Below are 14,948 nucleotides of genomic sequence, written 5' to 3' on the forward strand. Positions count from 1 at the left end.
GGACGTGAGAACTCAAAAAGAGCAATCAGATTACACCCAATACCATCAACTGCAGAGATCCATATGGGTGTGTGTGTGCGTGTGTCGTCGTGTGCCCTACCTTTTGGACAAGAAAAAGGTCCTTGCGAGTGAGTCAACCTATTCCTGAAGAAATCCTTGTGCCACTGCATGTTAGTGTTCACCTCACAAAGCTCCATGCAGCCCTACTGCATCCTGTAGCAGACCTTTGAGGAACAGGAAGGCTCCATTCTGCACCCGCCACTCAACATCACACTACAGTGGAGATTCTATTTTTGTCCGGTGCCATTAGAGAAATGGTTTAGACGCCGTATGTGCAGCATGTGCCAAAATTCTGCAACAAAGTTGTTTTATTTTCAGAAACAACTCTTATTGGGTGTGTGTGTTGTCTTTTACAAAAGTGAAAAGTAAATCACAAGAGATATTTAAAGTATTAGATGTGCTGTATAGTCTGGAACAGAGGGGTTGGTGGCTAAATATGAACTTTGACTAGAACTTAGTGCGGTCACGTGTGCCTAAGCAGGGTCAATTCAAAGGCTCCTCTTTGACGACTTTAATCTTGATTGAGTGGTTTTAATGAAATGCTTACAAATGACTTAGAACAAGAAGGTGATCATCACAGGCTCTGTGGGAACAGGAGAAATAAGAAATGTTGCCACCCTTATTGTTTACAATTGTCAAACTGGTAACTGGAGGAAATAATAAAAAGAAAATACAGTTTTATGACACTATCCAGCTCTATTATTTAAAGCTGAAAGCTTTGTTCTAGCAAGAACATATTAAAAATAACTTAATGGTCAACCATTGTGTTGCAGCATCTCTTCATCCACAAATAAATTCTGCGTATAAAGAATATTTTAAATGTCAAAGCAATAGTAAACGACACATTGTTGAGTTACAGTGAAAATAGTCATTAACGTAATACCTGGGTCTCTAAAAAGGTATGCCTATGGGTCCTCGACCCAGTCTTCCTCAGCCCACTCAGGCAGGCGTGTGGAGTAGTCAAAGTCGGGCCCTTTGTAGCGCAGGGCATGGAGAAACATGACGAGCTCCTTCTCCGTGGGGTCCTGCCTCACGATCTTACACTCGCTGCAGAGCCGGTCTGTGGTTCCCGGGGGGAGGGGCTTCAGAGAGGCAACGGCCTCCGGGGGCTCCTCATTGGCTGCCGCGTGGCATTGGGAGTTCCTCACTGAGTCCCGGTCGCTGCTCAGGTTCTCTAAAGGTTGATCCTCAGTCCTGATCCGAACGTCCTCTCCACCCTCAGGTCTGCTCAACCTCGCTGGGCCGACTCGCTGCACGCCTGCCGGTGAACCGCTCTCTGCAGGACAGGAACCATCAGGCTCAATAGTGTTCAGTCGTTCTTTGTTCTCCTGCCCCGGTGAAACCGGAACCTGCGCCTTCCCCTCCCCCGGGGCGGGTTTGACCTCCTCCTCCGGTATATCCAGCAGGTGGAGGCTGTCCTTGGAGCGATGCTCCTCCATCAGGTCCTTCAGCAGATCCTCGTCGCTCTTCTCCACCTGCCCGCCCTTGCCCCTCAGCGGGCCCCAGGCCGAGGCGCCGTAGACGGGGTCGTTCAGGATGGGGAACCCCAGGTACTGGAGGTGGACGCGGATCTGGTGCGTGCGGCCGGTGAGCGGCCGGCAGCGGACCACGCTGGAGCTGCCGTTGAAGCTCAGCCTCTTGAAGACCGTACGGCAGTCCTTGCCTTTAGGATGGACCCGGCAGAGGCCCACCTTGAAGGAGACCACGAGGATGGGCTCCTCGCAGATCCGCTCTTCCTCCGGGAACTCCCCGTCCACGCGGCACACGTACTCCTTCTCCAGCTGAGGAACAGAAACAGGAGGTGAACATGTGGAGCACCACCGAGGGAGAAGCTGTCCCGACAAGAGTTGTTCTGATACCGATACCAGTATCAGAAATACCTCAGATACTGCCAAAACGCATCGGGTATCGGCGAGTACGCAAGTCTATGCGCCCGATCCGATACCATCACATGACTAGCTCATTTACTACACAGGCAAAGAACATCGCCAACACTAGAAAGAAAAAAATAAAATGATGCATGGACACATAACTCAAAGAATACAAATGTATTATTATATGTAAGTGATTATATTATTATAAGTAGGTGAACCGACTATACATTGCTGTCTTCGTAAGAGAACCCTTCAATCAGAGCAAGTGCTATTGGTCGTAACAATGCTAGACGCTGTATCGATATACTCGGTATCGGCCGATACTCAAGTTCAAGAATCGTTATCGGGAAGGAGAAAATGGTATCGGACATCTGTAGTGAACATCAGGGTTAGAACACCAAGGAAAGGAAAAGAAGAGGACCTCCATGTTTTCAATAACTAAGAACCCCTCTTCATGCTATCCCCGACGTACCTGTCTGTCCCTGACCAGCTGGTCCAGTTTCTGGGACACCTCCAGCGTGCGGGCAAACATTAGCACCCCGGAGGTGAGGCGGTCTAGCCTGTGGACCGTGTGGAGCCCGGAGATGTTCAGCTCCTTGCCCAAGATGAAGATCACCGTGTTGTGGCGGAACCGGCCGCACGGGTGAACAGGGATGGAGGCCGGCTTGTCCACCACCAGCACCTCCCCATCGTCAGCGATAACCTCCAGGGGTCTGCCCACCACAGGGGGCTCGTGGCGATGCACCGTGTTCCTCATGTGGTCGTTGTTCTGCGGAGAAGAAGGGTTTGGGTTGACAACAATCCCTTCTCGGCTCAAAACTCAAATGGAAGATGTAAACAGCAGTGTCTCGAAACAGAAAGAGCTCCACATGACGCAGTGTAAACATCAAGCATCAACGCACACCAAACTCAGTACGACATAGAAGAATATACAAAATACCCGGTTCCAACATTCATAAGTAGGCCTACAGTTCAGAAGAAACCTTTCAATACGGCTACCTATTCTGATACAAGCTGAGGAATATATATTCTAGACCTGATATATTTCTGAAGAAGTGCTAAACGACCCTCACCCTGAGCACTATGGACAGGTCCTCCACGATGGTCTCGTTCAGTCGAATACGTCCTTCTTGAGCCGCCTTCTGATAATACTCGATCGACTCTGACCTGAATTCGTCCTTGAACACCTCCAGGAGGCTTTTCCCGATCCATCGCCCTTTGCAGTACGTTTTGAAGTCATAGTAATAGGGGTGGACTTTGCGGAGACCTCCTTCGAAGTAATGTGTGGTCTCGTTAAAGTGTTCCTGGCTGAAGCTGACCCCGGGGTTCCTCTTCTGCGGCGGTGGGATGAACCTCTCCCCGGGACGCGGCTTCTTCCCACCGCCACCTCGGCGTCTCTTCCCTCGAGAGCTCTTCTCAGGTGCGTCCGCCTCCTCGCTCTTGCGTTTACCTGTCCCCTCTGCCGCCGGGGGCTCCTTCACGGTGTCACCTGTACCCTCTTCAGATGTCCTGACGGCATCCTCCTCCATGGTGCGGGGAGGGGTATGATGTTGATACCGGGAGATAACAGGACAATCAAATGGATCTAATTGAATACGTAGCAAACTGCTTTTGATGAGGAGTCTTCTGAGATAATTGTAGATCATGTGTGGTATGCGAAATGGTATAGTAAAATTGCAAATCGTAGCCTTTAATAAAACTAAATCTAAAAGATAACACCGACACTTTTAGATGGTTAACACTCACGTGTATCGCACCGTACATTTCGCCTGTGTCGCGCAGTGATGACGTATGTTTCAGAAGTCACAAAACGTTTGATGAGCTTGGCCAGTATAGTAAAATGAAAAGCGTAAATATATTAGACAAACGTCTGATGTTTTGTTTATTAACATCGATCAAATACATTTGCGAGAGAACAGACACTTAAGAAGGGTTGTGTTCCTTATTGGAAAAAGCAGTATATTACTTCTAAATAATATTTTATTATAATATAATTTGATCTTTAAGAAAAATATTCTATTTTATAGTTTAAGAGCGATTTGTCCTCATACCATTTTCTCTGACATACATTTTCTTGGAAGGCTTATATCACATTTCACAGATTTCCAACTTTTCCAGAGATAATAGATGACCAACAAAGTATGGACATATCTCATAAAAAATCATAATGACTCTTTATTAAACTAACATTTTGAATAAATGATTCCAAACTGATTTTAAGCTTCCTGCACAGATATTCCGGGCTTTGGAGGAGGGCGTGCAACCAGGAGGAGGGTGTTCATTTAACCACCTGACAAGCTGGCCCTCTGGTCAGTCCATTAGAGCCCTCAAGCACACGCTGATAAGGCAGACAGAAGCAGATTCCTCCAGGTTGCCGGGAGACGGTTTAACAGGGCAGATGGTCTGAGTTAGACCAGCAGCCAGTTCTATCGAACTCCACCAGCGCCACCTCCTGCAGAGGATACCACACTGTGGTCAGAGATCATATCTGGGGAAAGAAGAAGTTAAAAGGATATGAAAAATATAAGATTTTTCACCATGTAAGTAAATGGACTGCATTTATGTAGCGCTTTTTTAACCAGTGACCACTCAAAGTGCTTTACAATATTGCCCAACATTCACCCATTCATGCTCACATTCACAAACTGACGGCGGTGTCAACCACGCAAGGCGACCTCCAGCTCGACGGGAGCAGTTAGGGTGAGGTGTCTGGCTCAGGGACACCTCGACACCCAGCTAAGAGGAGCCGGGGATCAAACTAGCAACCTTCCGGTTACCAACCGACCCGCTCTATCTCCTGAGCCACATGCAGCCCAGGTAAATATGAAGTATGATACTGGAATGACTCATTCCTTGTTGACTAAATGAAACAGCTGGCTGAAGAGGCTGTACCAAGGACACTGGTGCTTCTTGTCGGTCAGAGGGACGTAGATCACGCCCATCAGGGCCTTTTTGAGGAAGGTCCCGTCGGCCTGCCGGTCGTACTGCTCCAGGACCTGCCCTCCCCCCTCCGGTCCCACTGGCAGAACCAGGCGACCGCCGGGCTTCAGCTGATCCAGGAGCTGCCGACAGCGGATAGGGAGAGACAGTACACCAGACACAACCGTGTCATGTCAAAAGCATTCATTTGTTTGGTTTGAGATAGTTATACTTTGGAATTTTGTATGTGTGTGTGTGTGTGTGTGTGTGTGTGTGTGTGTGTGTGTGTGTGTGTGTGTGTGTGTGTGTGTGTGTGTGTCTTTGTCCTGTCAAAGGCTTTCATCTTGTTTTATATACAGTTATACTTTATAGTTATACTTTTTACTTTGATTTTTAAAGTAGAAATGTAACCGTCCTTACCGCCTTTGGGAGGGTGGGGGCCGCGGCCCCGACGTGAATGGCGTCATACGGGGCCGCGTCTGGATGGCCGAGTCTCCCGTCCCCCACTGGAGACACATTTCACAACAGTGAGATCACTACTATTGGAATTTGCATTAAGAGACACAGCTAATGTTTGTAGTTTGTTTAGGTGGAAGGCTCATTTGCGTGGTTCCTCTTAGTTTGAGGTTTAGTTTAGGTTAAACCGAAGCCAGACTCGCCTACAAACTGGATCCTTCCGGAGGAGAGTAGTTCCGGATCATCCGCTTGCACGTTCTTCACCGACGTCCGGACCAGTGCGTCTATGTGCTCGATCCCCACCACCTTACCATCGGCTCCCACCTGGGGTACAGAGTCAGTGGAGAGCAGCCAGGACCGCCCACCATACAGTCAGGACTGCCCACCACAGAGTCAGGACCGCCCCACCACAGAGTCAGGACCGCCCCACCACAGAGTCAGGACCGCCCACCATACAGTCAGGACCGCCCACCACAGAGTCAGGACCGCCCACCATACAGCCAGGACCGACCACCATACAGTCAGGACCGCCCACCATACAGCCAGGACCGCCCACCACAGAGTCAGGACCGCCCACCACAGAGTCAGGACCGCCCACCAGAGTCAGGACCGCCCACCATACATTCAGGACTGCCCACCATCAGTGTTGCCACAGTTACCTTGAAAAAGTAATCTGATTACTGATTACTAGTTACTCCTCAAAATAGTAACTTAGTTACTTTACTGATTACTTGATTTTAAAAGTAACTACGTTAGATTAAAAGTTACTTTATTAGTTACATTTAGCTGCGACAACACCAACTGCCGCCTCAAAATAAAAAATGACAACCAGTTTTGCCAATGCTAACTTTTTGCCAACACTTGCTTCCCCCCCGTCAACAATTGTTTTCCCCCCGGTCAACGACTGGTCTGACAGACAGACAGACAGACAGACAGACAGACAGACAGACAGACAGACAGACAGACAGACACACACACACCACTCCATCGCTCTCAACGCCAATCGGTGAACAGGTAGAAAAACAAAAAAATAGTAACGCACAGTGACTTTGATGAGTAACTTTAATCTGATTACTGGTTTGGAAATAGAAACGAGTTAGATTACTCAAGTCGTTACTGAAAAAAGTGGTCCGAGGCCAGTAACGCGTTACTAAGTAATGCGTTACTGGCATCACTGCCCACCATAGAGTCACACCAATGGCAAGCAACAAGCCAACCCCTATTCTCCCACCTGCCACAAGGCTGATAGTATCTACAAGCCATTCATCATCAAGCAGCCTCGCACCTGGTGGTTAAGTAAGGGCCTTTAAGGCAGGAATAAGTTGAATACAACATTGATCATATGGACATTACCATCCTAGCCAGGCAGGCTGTGAGATATCCGCTCCCAGAGCCCACATCGAGGGCCGACGCCCCCTCCACCAGCTTGTCACTCAACACCTCCAGTGCATGGGCGTGCTGGAGGGAAAGGCAGAGCCCGAGAGAACCCATCATTAGACAGCGCTTATCCCTCTCATTAAACAGGCTGACAAACGTTCATCCAATCTGTCAGGGCCAATTGTAGTAATATTTGACCACTCACCATGTGTGGGGCACTTATTGTTGCACTATATCCTGTGTGAAGGACAAGCATCCAAATATATTAACAAAATATCCTTTTGATTTATCATAACATCCTTGTGTGTGCGTGTGTGTACCAATGGACTGTGGGGAGTCAGCATAAGCATAGTTTCTGGAATATAGCCCTCTGTCTGTCGCCATCATGGCCTCAAACACCCGGTCACTGCGGATCACCCCATGTTCTGAAGGAGCAACAGGGACACAAATTGGTTACATCTGTCCTACAAAACGACCATTCCTTCATCAAAGGTTTCAGCATGGATTCTTAGGGGAGAGAGATGGACGGTGAACATCAATCAGTGGGTCAAGGTCTTTCATATTTGTGTCACTCTACCCCTTAGACGACTGATGAGTTCATGATGGGTCTTGCCACTCGACATCCACGCCATGGTCCGGGACACCAGCACGCCCATGGGGATCGCCACTACGAGCAACCGGAGCACTTCTCGCATTTCATAGAAGATCTCCCTGTAATCCGAATACAGCCCTTTAGAGGGAAATAGTACAGATGCAGACATCTACCGTTCGTTATCAACGTGTCAGGCAGAACTGAAGTGCACCGACGGTTAAGAAGGGGATTTTAGGCAAATAAAGAAGACGGTTTACCTGCAGAAATGGTACCTTAATGTGTTGATATCAACATTAAAAAACAAGAAGAGCCTTAACGACGTGACCCCGTAAAAGAGCAGAAACACTCTTGGCCAATGATAGTTGGAGCAAGAATAACGTCATCCAATCATATTTCGAAAGGATTGATGGACAGCTACAACGTCCAATCACTGTTTTCAAAATAAGGAAGTGGTTTGTGGCGAAGCTTAAGCCATGGGCAGTCATAGCTAGAATATTGGATAGGATACCTGACCGGCAAATGCTCTATTCCCTATAGTAACACAGGTAAGACGTGTTCGTGTTACATTTAGAAAGCATTGATTGAAGAGTTTTTATTCGAAATTATGAATTAATTTAAGATTCAACATGAAGCGATCTGCTAAACTAGCTAAGCATGTTATCAGCAGCACGCTGATGCATGAAAGCTCCTGAGTAAAACATATTAACATAAATATGATATTCAAACTGTTGGTCAGAGGGATGCATTAGTCAACACTTTTCTTGCTTTCTCTTTCTGCGTGTGCCTAGGACTCGACAGGTTGTCTCTGTCCCTACGAGACCATCCCACCACACGTAGGTTCCTGCATGTTATTCTGAAGTGAGCGCCTCACAACCATGGAGGACTTCGGGGTCCAGGAGGTCCGGTCCAGCGGAGATCTGTGGTCCGACATCTGCTCCACTCTGCCAGAAGTGAAAGACGAAGTGGCGAATCAGGAAGAGAACACTCTCTTCACAGACTCCTTCAAGCCAGCATCGCCAGTGAACGGAGAGTCTAATGGAAGGACAGCAGACCTCCAATCCTCAGATGGTCCCACCACGAATTGGCAACCCATGGATGATTCTGAAATCTACATTGCCAGTTTAGGTATTTGTTTTGGTCCCATTAGTTGACTTCATCACTTTAAACATACAATTTACTCTGAAGTTGTATCCGCTTAATAGATTAACCTATATATTCTGAACTATACCCCGAAATACTGAACTCGTTGACCATTCCTCCCTGTGGTTCTGAACCTCATCGATATAAGCTACTTATTTATAGACCAGATGTATTTGAAATATCTTTCTAGAAAACCGTCTGAAGAGACTCAAGGGCCTGTCCAGCGACGTGACCTCCAGAGACATGCTGAAGTCTCTGTCTCAGGCCAAGAAGGAGTGCTGGGACAGATTCCTGCATGACACACAGACGTCGGAGATCTTCCAGAGCGGAGACCTGGACGAGGGGTGAGCTGGAGTCACCAACAGCATACCACTTGATTTAGTTATTATTATTATTATACCTTCCTCATGAATAATTACATTTTGGATGCTCTGTTATGCCGATTTTGAATCCCAGTCTAAACCAAATGTCTGAATGTCCCAATGACAACCTAACAATTGTTAGTGCTTGGTTCTATGAACATCCTCACTGTACCGACAGCGATATATTGTTTCTCGTTATTCTGACAAATATACTCGCTGTAAGTTGCTTTGGATAAGTTTTCTAAATGCCCTAAATGTAAATGAAGTCTAATGCGTTTTTCTTTTACATCATATCATGATAAAATATAAATGTATTAAGTAAAGTAATTCAATTCCATTATTTGCTCTGTGTGTCCTTCTAACAGGGGAGATACACCAGTGGTGTGTTTCCTCCAGTGTCCACTGATTCCCTTGCCTGTGCTTCCTACCCCAGGGCCATGGAGCACCTCAAACGCTGGCTGATCCCAGAGAAGGTGGCCATCAGTGCAGAGGAGCTGGAGTACCTGCTGAGGCCGTCCTTGACCCGGGAGGACGCTGCCGCTGCGCCGGACCGAACGCCGAGTGGAGACGGAGAGGAGGGGGACCGGGAGAGGCCCGGCCTGGGGGAGGAGGACCCGCACCAGCCAGAGAAATGATGTGTGTATCCGGGGATAACTCACTTGAGATTTTTTTTTAGGTCTAGAACAGGTTTTTTTTGTAGGTCTAGAACCATCCATTAGAGCCCACTTCCTGCATTCCTGCTGTGTAGTGGAGAGGAAGAATTTAGGGGATAGCTGTGGCCCCCGGGGAATCAAACCATGAATCTTATACATCCTGCCTTTCTTTTCTTATGTGTTTGATCATATTATAGATGTATGGATATTGATACCCAATGTAGTATTTAAACAGGTTTGTTTCCTAATAGTCTCACCCGTGTTGCAGTTGGAAATTGTTCAATGCCAAATGCAGTGTTACCCCGAAACGATGCATTTTTAATTTGTGTGTCACTGGTTGTTATTTCTTTGATGTTATTTCCTTTGTAGTTTTAAGTCAACCTGCCAGTATCATTAAGTATAGCACTAAGCCAGTTTGTTTTATGTTTTTTTATCTATGTAATATATACGTGATTAAAATTCAATCAAATCTAAAAACAAATTGCTTTCTCCTTCAAAGTCTGTACTGTTAATAAACCAGTTTTTCAAGCACAATATTACAAAATGTATATATATTTCTAGAAAAATGGTCAGCCTTTTTCGGTGAGAAATTATCAATGTTATACCAAAAATATGTAATGTAATCTGTAGATCATTGGTTCCCAACCCCTGATTTAAGGACCACATGCAAATAATAAAAAGTTGATGAATACACATGCAGTGGCTTAGCAAAGACTGCCTAATATAATATATTACATAAGATATATTATATTTAGTGCAGCACCACGGACAGAGCGGCGTAAAACCCACGTTGTAGAATGTAGAATAACTATTATAATATAACTAATATATATAGATTATAATATCATTTCATTAAAATACACAGGGAGAGCTGATAATTAAGTTCAATGTATTACGTGGCATTGTTTGATAAACTCTGTCCTGATGTGTTAAGGTCAGGATCAGGTCTGGTGCCAAAATGTAGTTCTTTGGGAAAACATGTTTCTTTTCGTATCCTAAACGTAAATACCAGCCTACATAATAGTTGTAATTATAATACATAATATTCTATATACTTTTTTGTCTCATCTTGTGAATAAAAATAATGGTAATACATTTACATTTTCACCTCACATACAACTTTGTACTGAGGTTCAGCTCTCACTGAACTCAAAACCTGTGCAACTAGGTTTGCGTTCATGCATTTGAAAGACAGACATCCCTACCTTTAACTTGTCAAATGTTTTTTTACTGTGCATTATTTCATTCATGCTGCCTATAATGATAAAAAAGATATACACCATAGCATTTACCTGAGAGTGACAAACAATATATACATAGACATGTTATTTTGTACAATCAACTATATTAGCTTAGTCAAATAAACCAGTGACAGCAGACTTTGAATCATTGAACATGTTTGATCTGTAAAGAGAAAAAAGATAGATGTAATTGCCTAGTCAAGTACATTCCTTAAGCTTCCATAATTGTTTTACAATGGCAAGTATCAAGGTATTTCGCGCTCCTGGTGGTATGATCAAATATGTTACCTTTCATGGTGCTCAGGCCCTATTAAAGGTTGGAGAAACATACCCTGTTCCCAGTTCTGTCAAGTACTCAGCTTCCTCTAGAAAGGAAACAGATTGTGGTTCTTATAGGCACAATAGCAATGCAAGATGTAAAAAAGATCACTAGCTGATTTTAAATGGAGAAATTACTACAAAACCACCTCTACGACCTTGATGGATGTGTGTACAATAATACTGCTTTGAAGAATACCTGATGCTTCAGAAATAGCTTTGAATAGCTGAATTGGTTTTGGAGGGACCACTTCCAAATCCTGAAATAAGTGGAGGGATTATGCTTTAGTCTCCAAGCAATAGTTGACTATAGACCAATTAATCACATGACCTCTCACCTGTTGGCCTCCTTGCTCTTGTCGCCTTTTTCTGTCCAGAAATCTGTCATCTTCAGACCCTGGTGATTTACGGACAACATACATTCACTATGGATACATTCATGTTGGTCTGTTGACAGTGAGTAAAAGGTTTTTTCTTTTGTGATGTGATTCAAAAGTGTTATATTGAGGGCATTGGGAAGTTCTACATCTCCCAATTTGCAGCACTTTTTCCTCTAAAGAAGGAAATGCAGGATGATTTAAAAATGTTTCAAAATAATATCACCTTGTATACTGAGCATAGTGTGTCACAATTTACACATACCTCCCTGAAATCGTAACTGGCCCCCATTACAATGTACAGAGCGTACTGTAAGTCAAGAGGTACTGGTTGATATAATATCATGCATATTCCCCCAGGATACATTTTATTCAATAAATATGAATGTGTTTTGAATGTAGCAAGCAAACATTTTACAGATAACAGCAATGCTATGTAGTGTCTCACCTTGACATCATTCACGCCAAGTGTCCGTCTCAAATTGGTGGGGGTGTTTTCTCCTGCAGTGTGTTTTGAAGTTTTTTTTGCTTAAAATCATCTTGCAATGAGGACAACAGAGTTTATTTTGTTTACTAGATGCTTTAGTGGCCGCGGAACACTCTGCAGGAGCCTGTGTGTGATGAGTGGGGGCCTGTGTGTGATGAGTGGGGGCCTGTGTGTGATGAGTGGGGGCCTCTGGGTGATGAGTGGGGGCCTCTGGGTGATGAGTGGGGGCCTCTGGGTGATGAGTGGGGGCCTCTGGGTGATGAGTTGGGGCCAATGGGTGCTGAGTGGGGGCCTCTGGGTGATGAGTTGGGGCCAATGGGTGCTGAGTGGGGGCCTCTGTGTGATGAGTGGGGGCCTCTGTGTGATGAGTGGGGGCCTCTGTGTGATGAGTGGGGGCCTGTGTGTGATGAGTGGGGGCCTCTGGGTGATGAGTGGGGGCCTCTGGGTGATGAGTGGGGGCCTGTGTGTGATGAGTGGGGGCCTCTGGGTGATGAGTGGGGGCCTCTGGGTGCTGAGTGGGGGCCTCTGGGTGATGAGTTGGGGCCAATGGGTGCTGAGCTGGGGGGGGCAATGGGTGCTGAGCGGGGGCCAATGGGTGTTGAGTGGGGGCCGCTGGGTGCTGAGCCGGGGCCTCTGGGTGCTGAGCCGGGGCCTCTGGGTGCTGAGTGGGGGCCAATGGGTGCTGAGCGGGGGGGGCCAATGGGTGATGAGCGGCGGCCTCTTGGTACTGAGCGGGGACCAATGGGTGATGAGCGGGGGCCACAGACTGCTGCACAGGGGCCACAGAGTGCCGTGCGGGGGCTGCAGCATGCCCCTCCCCCTGGTGTATTAGTAAGTGCTTTGTAAATTGCAATCGATTTATAATTGTTGCTGTACAATAGCAACAATGAAAATGCGTTGCCGTCCGACAACTTAATCCACACTTGATCATTGTGAACCCTGTAAGAGAGGAATGAAGAGAATAAGATTCATACTGGTGAAAAAACAACAACATTCATTTGTGTAATATGTAAGATAAGCACCTTTATGTTTTACTGAAGAATGGCCTTTTATATGGTTGTCAACCATATATATTGCACCCACATATTTGCAGAAGGGACAGTGGAAAAGTTCACGGTTGGTGCATTTATTAATGGTTGGTGTATCACCATCCGAGAGTATACTGATGTGTCTCTATAGATCAGAGGGGGAAATAATATACATTAAAGGCACAGCATCACTTAAACCCCAACTAAAACATAACTTTTACCATCTAAACTGACATATACAGGTTGTTGTTGTTTTTACCACATTTCCCTCATAAGGGATGGCCTCAGGAAGAGGGAGTAAATCAGCCTGGGCTTGACCGTGGAGAGCATGAGAGGCTTCCGGCCCAGTATGTGGTGCTCCATGTAGTGGGCGGTACGGCAGCGGGACACGTGTCAAACGCACACACAACACAAGGTCTATCAAAGTAGCTGTAGGTGACAAAGAGGCACACAATGAATGAGGGAATGTATTTTATTACATTTATTTTTGATCATTGACTACGCAGAATTCCATCATCAAAATGTAATGTCCTACGCAAAGAGTAAGGCCATGCATTAAATGTTGATATTCAAATCCTGTTATTATGCCTTATCATACTCTAATTCAAGTGAAAGATTAATTTATTACCTTCTTTATTTCTAAGAGACATACTCTAGGGTAGAAACACACATAAATACAGTGCATTAGTTACTATGTTTATATTCCTGGATTTTAAATGAGATTTTTGACACATTTCGGCAAACTTATTTGGCTTATCTACTTGAAAATTGCCCAAACGCAGCCTAAATGCTATTGCACACAACTGACATAGCCATGAGGCCTATTCACGTTACTTGCATGAATAGTTAGATGATCAACTTGTTGGTTTCTCCACAAATTAGTTTATAATATGCAAGAACACAGAGAACGGCAATTTACCTCTAAGCAGAAAAGCACACAATACTATGGCCTTGGAGTCGGACGCACATTCTTCGTCTTCCGGTGCAAAGCCAAACATTTAGCTCCACCCACGTTGAGCCACTCCCTTTCTTTATAGGTTCATGCCATTGACCTAGCCGCTTCGTTCTTTAATAGGTCTATGGGGCTTGGTCCATGGCTACTCCTCGATCTGCGTAGACTGGGTAGCCCCGCCCATTCTGCCGGCAATTTGAGTTCGCTCTGCACAAGCAGGTCCCCAGGAGCATTGCATACTTGTTTTGTAATCCACCAGTGCTCAGTGGCCAAGCCTGATATTGCAGCTGTTTAAGATGTCTATGGACGGGTCCCTCGGGGTCCCTCGATTCATGGGGCCTCAACGAATAGTCCAATCTCCTAACCTTCATGCCTTCTTTCCTTAACCTTTGAGGAAAACGTCATCGGGTCAAGGAGACAGCACTGTTTAAAATGAATTCGACTCCACTCTTCCTAACCAACGTCATCCCACTCTTGGCCTGCACCTTGACGTAGTGAGTGGGCTTTAAACTAAGACAGGCATTTTATATTTTTTTGTTTGTTATTGATTGTTTGCCTCAGTCTATCTTATTAATGATACAAACCCTTAATTAAACCCCTTCTCTTCTGTTTGCAGAAACTGGAAACTTCAGAGTATATTTGATCTTAAGTTAGATAATCTTTTTTAATTCCTCATCAGATCCCAGTCCATCATGCTCCTCTAGTCTGCCGTGCCACCATCATGCCTCATGCATCACCTCTCAGTGCCCTGCAGCTGCGTCTCATTCTGTTACTCCAGTTCTTTCGCAAAAGTGACAAACACGCTCCACCCAAGTGGTTTTAATCTTTTATTAATTATATATATATTATTATATTATATTATTATGTTGAAAGATGGTGCGATCTACGAGAGAGACGCAGAGGACCTGTCTTTACGAGGCTTTTGTCGGGATAAAAAACAAGTGGTCAGCAAAATAAAGAATATGTTGGCGTTTTTGCACTTGTAAATAGTTAATCACGTTTGTAGTCTACACTCAGACGTGAACTATTCTTGCATGCGGGTGTCTTCATTAAAAAAAAACATTCGGGAGTGTGCAAATTATTCTAAAAGTTCAGTGATTAAAAAATCCTCA

The 14,948-nt window shown here is 45.4% G+C and overlaps 4 protein-coding genes across 7 annotated transcripts; 1 reads left to right on the forward strand and 3 right to left on the reverse strand.

Annotated features, from left to right (window-relative positions):
- Window positions 1-556: 556 nt before the first annotated feature.
- On the reverse strand, window positions 557-3,729 carry rpusd2 (RNA pseudouridine synthase domain containing 2). The gene is made up of 3 exons (XM_030356695.1): window positions 3,008-3,729; window positions 2,407-2,703; window positions 557-1,841 (listed from the first exon to the last, which is right to left on the reverse strand). The coding sequence occupies exons 1-3, from the start codon at window positions 3,578-3,580 to the stop codon at window positions 966-968; spliced, it is 1,746 nt and encodes a 581-aa protein (XP_030212555.1). The 5' UTR covers window positions 3,581-3,729; the 3' UTR covers window positions 557-965.
- A 74-nt stretch (window positions 3,730-3,803) lies between these two features.
- pcmtl (l-isoaspartyl protein carboxyl methyltransferase, like) lies at window positions 3,804-7,632 on the reverse strand. 2 transcript variants are annotated; one of them, XM_030356740.1, is made up of 9 exons: window positions 7,536-7,632; window positions 7,264-7,397; window positions 7,007-7,111; window positions 6,892-6,923; window positions 6,663-6,767; window positions 5,513-5,633; window positions 5,274-5,359; window positions 4,827-4,996; window positions 3,804-4,422 (listed from the first exon to the last, which is right to left on the reverse strand). In XM_030356740.1, coding segments are annotated over exons 2-9 (738 nt in total). In that variant the 5' UTR covers window positions 7,382-7,397; window positions 7,536-7,632; the 3' UTR covers window positions 3,804-4,421. The 2 variants fall into 2 exon arrangements, with proteins under 2 accessions (XP_030212600.1, XP_030212601.1); XM_030356741.1 differs by having other exon boundaries at window positions 7,264-7,416; window positions 7,536-7,629.
- ccdc32 (coiled-coil domain containing 32) lies at window positions 7,553-9,969 on the forward strand. The gene is made up of 4 exons (XM_030356749.1): window positions 7,553-7,823; window positions 8,067-8,403; window positions 8,609-8,762; window positions 9,214-9,969. Exons 2-4 carry the CDS (start codon window positions 8,154-8,156, stop codon window positions 9,413-9,415), a joined length of 606 nt encoding a protein of 201 aa, XP_030212609.1. The 5' UTR covers window positions 7,553-7,823; window positions 8,067-8,153; the 3' UTR covers window positions 9,416-9,969.
- A 257-nt stretch (window positions 9,970-10,226) lies between these two features.
- On the reverse strand, window positions 10,227-14,111 carry LOC115543984 (MAGE-like protein 2). Of its 3 annotated transcripts, XR_003976782.1 has the most exons (8): window positions 13,513-14,092; window positions 13,144-13,313; window positions 12,879-13,029; window positions 11,818-12,795; window positions 11,331-11,389; window positions 11,192-11,252; window positions 10,963-11,039; window positions 10,235-10,837 (listed from the first exon to the last, which is right to left on the reverse strand). XR_003976782.1 is itself a non-coding variant. In XM_030356715.1 (4 exons), exon 4 carries the CDS (start codon window positions 12,664-12,666, stop codon window positions 11,905-11,907), a length of 762 nt encoding a protein of 253 aa, XP_030212575.1. In that variant the 5' UTR covers window positions 12,667-12,795; window positions 12,879-13,029; window positions 13,144-13,313; window positions 13,513-14,111; the 3' UTR covers window positions 11,889-11,904. The 3 variants fall into 3 exon arrangements, 1 of the variants encoding a protein (XP_030212575.1); XR_003976783.1 differs by lacking the exon at window positions 11,192-11,252 and having other exon boundaries at window positions 10,227-10,837; window positions 13,513-14,095; XM_030356715.1 differs by lacking the exons at window positions 10,235-10,837; window positions 10,963-11,039; window positions 11,192-11,252; window positions 11,331-11,389 and having other exon boundaries at window positions 11,889-12,795; window positions 13,513-14,111.
- Window positions 14,112-14,948: the final 837 nt, after the last annotated feature.

Source organism: Gadus morhua, chromosome 5 (assembly GCF_902167405.1).
Source record: "Gadus morhua chromosome 5, gadMor3.0, whole genome shotgun sequence".
Taxonomy (NCBI): domain Eukaryota; kingdom Metazoa; phylum Chordata; class Actinopteri; order Gadiformes; family Gadidae; genus Gadus; species Gadus morhua.

Bases quoted from the DNA above. Each gene is read 5' to 3' on its own strand.
- rpusd2 (XM_030356695.1), bottom strand. From the start codon at position 3,580: ATGATCTACAATTATCTCAGAAGACTCCTCATCAAAAGCAGTTTGCTA. The intron at 2,704-3,007 runs GTGAGGGTCGTT...TCTTCTCCGCAG, and splicing joins ACCTGTCCATAGTGCTCAGG to AACAACGACCACATGAGGAA. The intron at 1,842-2,406 runs GTACGTCGGGGA...TCTGTTCCTCAG, and splicing joins AGCTGGTCAGGGACAGACAG to CTGGAGAAGGAGTACGTGTG.
- pcmtl (XM_030356740.1), bottom strand. From the start codon at position 7,381: ATGCGAGAAGTGCTCCGGTTGCTCGTAGTGGCGATCCCCATGGGCGTG. The intron at 6,924-7,006 runs GTACACACACGC...TCCTTCACACAG, and splicing joins TGACTCCCCACAGTCCATTG to GATATAGTGCAACAATAAGT. The intron at 6,768-6,891 runs GTGAGTGGTCAA...CTTTCCCTCCAG, and splicing joins CAATAAGTGCCCCACACATG to CACGCCCATGCACTGGAGGT.
- ccdc32 (XM_030356749.1), top strand. From the start codon at position 8,154: ATGGAGGACTTCGGGGTCCAGGAGGTCCGGTCCAGCGGAGATCTGTGG. The intron at 8,404-8,608 runs GTATTTGTTTTG...ATATCTTTCTAG, and splicing joins AATCTACATTGCCAGTTTAG to AAAACCGTCTGAAGAGACTC. The intron at 8,763-9,213 runs GTGAGCTGGAGT...TTCCTACCCCAG, and splicing joins AGCGGAGACCTGGACGAGGG to GGCCATGGAGCACCTCAAAC.
- LOC115543984 (XM_030356715.1), bottom strand. From the start codon at position 12,666: ATGCTGCAGCCCCCGCACGGCACTCTGTGGCCCCTGTGCAGCAGTCTG.